At 39.7% G+C, this 8238-nt stretch overlaps 2 protein-coding genes across 2 annotated transcripts; both read left to right on the forward strand.

Moving 5' to 3' along the window:
* Nucleotides 1–412: 412 nt before the first annotated feature.
* LOC117487709 (cornifelin homolog A-like) lies at nt 413–3045 on the forward strand. The gene is given in 5 exon segments (XM_034136357.1): nt 413–532; nt 1531–1614; nt 1617–1695; nt 1897–2051; nt 2665–3045. Coding segments are annotated over 4 exon segments (357 nt in total). The 5' UTR covers nt 413–532; nt 1531–1584; the 3' UTR covers nt 2758–3045.
* Nucleotides 3046–3122: 77 nt separating this feature from the next.
* On the forward strand, nt 3123–7679 carry ugt5g1 (UDP glucuronosyltransferase 5 family, polypeptide G1). The gene is made up of 2 exons (XM_034136347.1): nt 3123–4641; nt 5643–7679. Exon 2 carries the CDS (start codon nt 5646–5648, stop codon nt 7227–7229), a length of 1584 nt encoding a protein of 527 aa, XP_033992238.1. The 5' UTR covers nt 3123–4641; nt 5643–5645; the 3' UTR covers nt 7230–7679.
* The last annotated feature ends 559 nt before the right edge of the window (nt 7680–8238 follow it).

The following is an 8238-nucleotide window of genomic DNA, read 5'->3' on the forward strand; positions in this document are numbered from 1 at the left end:
AATACCTGGTGAATACACATACTATACAGATGCTGTATGAGAAACCAATGTGATTTTGGAAAATTGCACAATTTAAATCTATTCTAGTAGACCTCAACAATGGAAATATGATCAGTAAATGGCCATGACATGGGACCTTTAACAAAGAGGGCATAACACATAAACGTACGCTAACTATTCAATAAGTTAGTACTGTTCCGACAAAGGCATTGAGCCAAATCAGGATAAGTACGAGACATTCCCTTCTGTCCTAATCACATACCTGGTCTAAGAACAGAGATGCACACTTTAAATGAGGTAATCTGCATTTTGTGGCACAATGACGTCTGAGGTTTTAAAAGATGCGTGACCGACAGATATCCAGATGTTTGACTTTCAAAGGTGTCGACAAACATTTAGGACTGGACGGACTGGTCGGTGACATGCTGTGCTGCCCTGTCACGTTCACCGTTCTGAGGCCGGTATATAAGATGCCACGCTTAACCGTTAAATCCATCACTTCACTGCCGCCTCTTTATCCCGGGACAATAAGGTAAGACAATCCACTTTAAAGTGATTGTAGTGATGTAGGTATAGAAATAATGCAAATATGCAGCTCAAAACCTATCCCCATCGTTTTAAATGTATATTAAGTCCTATTGTATCCACTGAGAAAAACTGAAACGTTGACTTCAATTAATCTATTATGTCGACAGATTTCATATATCTGAATTAGGTTAGTTAAAAGCAATAATATTACGTTTAAATAAAATATATTTGGTTCAACTAACCTAATACAGTTATGTGAAATGTGTTGACGTAATACATTTAATTTATGTCAATGTTTGAGTTTTTCAGTGTGTGTATTAATTGGGAAACTAAATGACGTGTGAAGTTTGTATTTCATTTATTTGTATTTTATTTAAATGTTATTTTAGAATTGATTGTCATTCAGGTGGAGGGTTGTGTGACTCCCCAAAGATGTTCAGGACATTTTGCAACTTGTTGATTTGGGAAATCTTCCAAAAAAATAAGTAGTTGAACTCTAACCTACAGACATTTTCATGTGCTTATCTTGTTTTGGAATGTTAAAGATATGAAGTGTGTGCGTCATAACAGCAATGTGTCCCTCTTATGACCCGCATGTTCAGTATACTGCATTATACTTGACTGTATGCACTTCCCTTTCCTTGACCACTTTTTCTTTCCTAGAAACTTCAACAGCTTTACATTTTGTGTCATTCCCAGTAATGTAATACTGCACCTGCTTATTGGAATCAAGTTTTGGAAATAAAACTTTGAAATGTACAATTTCACAATCTACCTCACTGTTCTCTCAGATTTAAAAAAAATAAAAAATAAAAATTACGGAATGAACTTCACCAAATATATGATGTCTTAATATGTATTTAATTCCCCATAGGGTGGAAAAAGGTTCTCTAAATAAATAAATCCACAAAACATTAAAGTAGTCAGAACAGAGTTTAACATCTCTAATGAGGACATGAAGTAGTAAGAGGTAAAGGACAGAACATGACAACATGTTTACAGGCACTACATGGATTTCACCACATTGTTATCAATTTCTTACTGGAAGCTGAAATCATGTCTGAAAAGACGGTTGTGACCCAGCCCAGGGCAGGCCCTACATCATGAACAGTAGATCCGGCCAGTGGACCTCTGACATCTGTGACTGCTTGGACGACCTGCCTCAATGTGAGTGCAGTTTGTCAGATAAAATGGGTTAACCTTTTCTTAAACTGCTTTGAAAAACATTCAGACTTGTTCGTGCAACAGTATAAAACATAAAGAAACTTAAATGTTCCAAAAACGTGTTTTTATTTGACCTCAGTGACTAAGAGAAAATCGGAATTTGCAAGTTACACCTTTGAGCATTATGTGATTTCTTTTTTTTAGGTTGTCTGGCCTTTTGGTGTTTACCCTGCTTCGAATGTAAGACAGCACATGAGGCCGGGGAGTGTGTATGTCTACCTCTGCTGGATGGTTTTGGATTGATCCCTCCTATAGGCACCTCCCTCAGAGTGTCAATACGTCAACGATATGTCATTGAGGTACACACGCTATGCTAATCTAGTTTTAATATTCTAACCTTAATGGCATCTGCAATTATAAGCATACTGCAGTGATGTGAGTCACTGCTTATCTGATACCGATCAGTCTTTAACATACTTTGCTATTTGAATGTTTAATTGTGTCAATATAGCTGTGTTATGCAAATCCCATTACAAGTCTAGTCTTGCAAGCTGTTCAGCAAAAATACAGACACTTATAGTACATGCTAATGCACCTGGTTCCCAAAAAAGGCATAGCTGTCAAACTATTAAGCAGTGCGGTGTTTTGATGCCAATAAGCACAAGTGTAATTAAGTCAACAAACCAGCATTTAAAGGGTTAAAATGCCATAAAAATGCATGGATATTCGGAAGTGCAGGGCGAAGTTGGTTTAAGATTGAATGAGAAATTGGAAAATAACAATATATCATTTTATGGCAGATTTGACGTTTTAATACTTTCTTTTTTAAGGGATGCATAAAGGTTAGAGTTAGTATCCGGAAAGATATTTACTGGTAGCTGTAGTGTCCTGTTAATAAATATCGGACCCTTGAATCAATTGTCCCCCCTTCCCCCCTTATCTTCTCGCCCCTAACTGTGTCTGTGTTCACAGGGTACCATCTGCAATGACTGCGTGTACGCCTGCTGCTGCGGGCCCTGCAGCTGGTGTCAAATTGCACAAGAGATCAAAACTCTAACATGCTAACATGCTAAACTGAAAAGGAAAACATGGAAAACATTAGCTGGTTAAAGTCAGCCTTGTGACAGCATTGGCACTGAGCATGTTGATGTTAGCATTTAGTTCAAAGTTCACTTATATTGTAGTTATATTGTAGAATATATTGTAATTTGCAGTTTAAGTTTTCATAGTTATAGCTACTGTAAATGCATTCATAATTCTTTATTACACATGCTTCGTATTTGAATTATGTCAAAGTTTTGCATGATATGTGAGTTTTCTTGAAGCGTGCAATACAACTCTGTTTAAAGTTCAGTTGTGAGTCTGTGTGCTCTATCCAATGCAAACCATGCCTTGGAGTGGTGCCAACATCAGGTAAGTGCATATCAAAATAATATTTAAATAAAACCAATATTGTAACAGAGACCATTGCAAAACAATAGGCCTGTATATGAAGAGGATTATAGATGGAATGCAACCGTAATGATATGTATGCATGAGTTTGCAAGTTGTTTTGATTTATGGTGATGTTAAGCGTGTGAGTAAATGGCATGTCATGAGGATTGAAATGAGCCGTATCATGACGCAGAACAATTGAAGGAAGGAAAGCTTTTGAACCAGCAATCGTTCCAGGAGCTTTGTTCAGATATGTGGGCTTGGGGTCAACCTTGAAAGGTGCAATGAATGTAAAAGGACTCCCGTGAGAAAACAACTTTAGTAATGAGTGTTTTTTATTCTCAGGCCTTCTTATTTTGTAAACACGTGTTGATAGCAACCACTCAATTTCCATGTGAGCTACCAGAGCATATGAGTTCTACAGTTGCGGCCAAAAGCCATTTTATTTTAGGTCACAGTGACCTTGATTGTTGATCTTTTACAACCATTTCAAAACGGTAAACCTTTAGGCACATTATCAAATCTGATTTAATAACTGTCAATCAAGTTTGAGGGTTGTGGGTTGCCCTTTTTCAGTGTGCAATAATAATTCGAACAATTTGAAGTGAAGTGAAGTCTTGTTTTTTGTACGATACGGCCCTCGCTATATGCAATCTTCCCAACTATAAAGGACCTGTTACTGCTTCTCAGATAAGACCAGTTGTAATTATAAACCCATTTGAACCTTTGATATATGCTGTGGGCCAGATGGTGTTTGTCCCGGTTTGCACTATACCTCTATCGCAACAAATTCCAGGTGATATTGACCTGCGGAAAATTTCATTATTGCGGCAAGACGCACATTATTGCTGACTATTTTCCGCAATACGTCTGCTTGTCTTCACCTCTGCTGTTACCTCGAGCAGATTGTTCCCTGGCTCAGGTTTATATAAGTCCACAGAGGCAGAGGAGTGGAAGGCTGCAACTCGCTGATATGACTGTTGAATAGTGACTCGTGCTGTTATTGTAATCACCAGTGCTTACTTTATTTTCCCTCCGCTGCCTGACCTTGCTGCTTCCTCTTTCCCTCGTTCCCTGCCACTCCCGTCTCACACACACTTTTTTCCCTTTTTTCTCCCAAAGTTGCCTCAACAATCAGATTAAAAACGGTGCATTTAACTAACATGTCAGTCTGTTTACCCTTTTAACAGGCTGTCTACATTTTTTATGTGAAGATTAAAACAGGAACCTGAAACATTAGACAAATGTTGGATAACTCAAATTACAAAGTGAAGTTATATGCAATATCCTTCTTGTTTATATAATGCTTTTATGTCATCCACAATGCACAGACCTTTGAGATGAACCCTTAACCCACATTCTGGACTTAGACCTGGTCTTGTATATTCATTATAACACAGGGTAGTGTGTGTTAAAGTGAAGCTGTGTGCAGGTGCAGTTATCACATAGTATCCTGGCTCACTGAGGACCTGGAGCTCATGCCACACTCTTGGATTTTGAGACAACAAAAACCAGGTGAGGCATTAGATTAACTTTACATTTCAACAACTGAACATTTAACTAAACATCTGTTATGCTGTTGGACTGTGGACTATGTTTTTGATACAGGACAATATACTGTTCCAATAGTATGAACAGTGACAAAAACTGTGTAATATGCGTTCTGTAAATCTCACCACAAGTGGGTTCGAAGACTAAAGGCTCACTTTGATCCAAGTTGTGTTCATGCCTAATCTATGCAATATCATAATGCCTATATGTGCTAGTGTTTCAGTTTACTGTGCGTCGTCGGAAAATGCAGAAAATGATATATGTCATTATGACAAGTCCACGTTCAGCTGTAATTAAGACCCAATGCCTGTTTTTTTAATAATAATCAAGGTAGCTTAACACTTGACCGTTTACCAACCAGCTGCTGAGGAGTTAGTGTTAGGGCTACTAAGCTATAGTATTTCAAAGTAGAGGCAAATTGGTATTTACATCTCACGTATCAGTCTGTATAAGGTCCACATTGGTACATAAAGACCCTTGTGAACCTGTATAAGAAAAAACTAAAGATAGCCTACAGCTAGCAAAAGCACTAGACCACATGGTGAGTGGCAGTAAGGAATAAGGGACATACATTGATGGATCCAAAAAGATACAATTTGATCCTTCAGTGATATGTTTGCTGAACTTCTTTGCATTTTCATTGTCAGTTTTATGGTAACTCATTGCAGAGGACATTGAACTCAGTAATGAAGATAACCTTTTGACCCCCCCTTTCTCTTGTGGTGCTGGATATCCCCTGCTCCCCACAATGACTTGGCAAGCATTTAGCTTGCGTTCCAGTAAATCAGAACTTCACATTTAAGCTACATATTTCTGCTACCTTGAACCACTGTTTAATTGTACCACAATTTACAGCACATATAAGACATGCCGTTTTCTTTTGTTTGTCATATTTATGTTTAGATGGACGTGTGCTTCTACTGAGTTTAACAATTATCTTTATTTCTGTCTGTTGTTTCTCCAAGGAAATGTCCAGCATGATTGCTATAATCCTGTCAGGAATCTTCTTCCTGTTGCTCAGTCCCACTTGTAGTGGCAGCAAGATCCTAGTAGTGCCCGTTGATGGCAGCCACTGGATCAACATGGAGGTGATACTCCAAGAACTGCACTCCAGAGGCCACGAAATCACTGTGTTGCGCTCTGCTAAGAGCTGGTTCATCCCTAGCAACTCCCCAATTTTTACTTCTATTAATGTGACCATGCTGCAAGATGAATCAGATTTGGACTACTACAATAAAATGCTACTAAATGTTATGGAACGTCGCAGGTTGCCAACCTTTTTACGCAGCTTCTACCAACAACACTTGATCACATCCATGTTGTCACAAGGCCATGAGATCCTTTCCAGAGCCTCTGCTACAATGTTAGATGACCCTGTTTTTATGAAGAAAATGCAAGATGCCAAGTTTGACTTAATGTTAACAGATCCCGCTCTGACTATAGGGGTTATTCTGGGTAGTTACCTCAAGCTGCCAATGGTTTTCAATGTGCGCTGGATTAATAATGGGGAGGGCCATTTAACCATAGCTCCCTCTCCTGTCTCCTATGTCCCTGTGTCAGGAAGTGAACTTGATGATCAGATGGACTTCCTGGACAGAACCAAGAACATGTTGCATTATATCTATAGTTCAGTAGAACAGCACTTTTTCATCAACCCTTACTACTCAGATCTGTTCCAGAGGCATTTCCCTCCCGGAACCGACTTACTGTCTTTAGAGCTTGCAGCCGATATGTGGCTCATGAGGACTGATTTTGTCTTTGAGTTCCCACGGCCTACCATGCCCAACGTAGTCTACATTGGAGGGTTCCAGTGCAAAAAGCCCCGTCCCCTCTCTGATGAGCTGGAGGGCTTCATGCAGAGCTCTGGGGAGCACGGGGTGGTGGTCATGTCTCTGGGGACGCTGGTGTCAGCACTGCATCGCGAGGCCACAGAGGCCATCGCTGCTGCTTTTGCTCAACTACCTCAGAAGGTGGTGTGGAGGTTTATTGGTGAAAAGCCGTCATCCTTGGGGAACAACACCCTGCTGGTGAATTGGCTGCCTCAGAGAGACCTCCTGGGTCACCCCAAAACTCGTGCCTTTGTAGCCCACGGCGGCACCAACGGCATGTATGAAGCCATTTACCACGGCGTTCCCGTTCTGGGCCTGCCCCTCCTCTTTGACCAGTTTGACAACGTACTCCGGCTGAAGGTACGTGGGGCAGCTAGGTTGTTGGAGGCCAATTCACTCACCAAAGAAGACTTCCTAGAGGCTATAACAGACATTCTAGAGACTCCCTCATACCGTGAGAACATACAGCGTCTCTCACGGCTACACCACGATCAGCCAATGTCACCCATGGACACCGCCATTTTTTGGATTGAGTACGTGATCAGGAATAAAGGAGCCGCCCATTTGCAGTCAGTAGGTTTTAGTCTGCCTTGGTATACCTACTTCAGCCTGGATGTGGCTCTTTTATTAATGGCTCTCATTGCAGCCTTTGTCTGGGCTTCAGTCTCTGTGTGTAAGATGCTCTGCTGTCGAAGGTCCAGGAGGAAGACAAAGGCAGAGTAACTGATTGTAACAGGAAATACATATATATATAATCTGATATAAACTGAGTTTTATATTACATCAAACATATTAATCATATTTATCAAGATTTCACAGACAGATTAGGTGACAGCTTCCATCTGACTACTGTGAGTTTAGCATCAGTTACACCTACTTCCTGTGTGACACAAACTCTTTGCACAAAAAGGAACTTGCTCACATGGACTGCTGAGACATATCTTCAAGAAAAGACACTGGAACACCATATTATGCTTTATTAGAGCAATATCTGTACAGGGCTCCTACCTTGCTGAAGAAATGCATGTTATTACAAACACTCTACAATGTATTTCATGTGCTCATATACCAAATTAGCATCAATATAATATGTGCATTTTGTCATCGTTCTATAAATGTAAAAATGTATGAATGCTATACTGTACATTTAAACATATTGTAATGGCAAACACACTTGAGTCTTATCATGAGATCACTTCCACACACACACCACACACACAAATGTGAGATTGGGGTCTACACAATTGTTTTTGAAACAGCTACTTTTGGAAAAGGAACTAAATACCAGGTCAAGCAATGACCCGAGCACTGAGGAGAAAGAATACTCACTGGTATTCTTTAACTATAGCATACCATATACTTGTCACTAAACTATAGCAGAGATGAAGATGTTTCACCGTAATATAGTCAAAATAATACAAGCCTGTTTGGAAACATTGTTGTTGGGTGATTTGGCTAAATAGGGTTGTTTTTCCGAGAAAAGGTTAGAAAAATCGAAGAGGTGATAACTTTCCATGTATAAAGGGTTGCATAATAACATATAGGTAGAAGGATGAAGCAATAAGGTTGTCAGTTTTCACTGTGGCGTCCTGTTTGATATTCGTTATGATTGGTTATGATTGGTCGTACTTTTTACAGTACTACGGCTTCCACAGATGACATTTTTTTATGGATCTTTTGTCAAAGCACTTAAGATATTCATTGCTATCGGGATGTTAAGAGCATTCCATGG

The sequence above is a fragment of the Trematomus bernacchii genome, unplaced genomic scaffold (genome assembly GCF_902827165.1).
Source record: "Trematomus bernacchii unplaced genomic scaffold, fTreBer1.1, whole genome shotgun sequence".
Lineage (NCBI taxonomy): Eukaryota > Metazoa > Chordata > Actinopteri > Perciformes > Nototheniidae > Trematomus > Trematomus bernacchii.

Excerpts from the sequence above, each read along its gene's own strand:
- ugt5g1 (XM_034136347.1), top strand. The coding sequence starts at position 5,646 with ATGTCCAGCATGATTGCTATAATCCTGTCAGGAATCTTCTTCCTGTTG.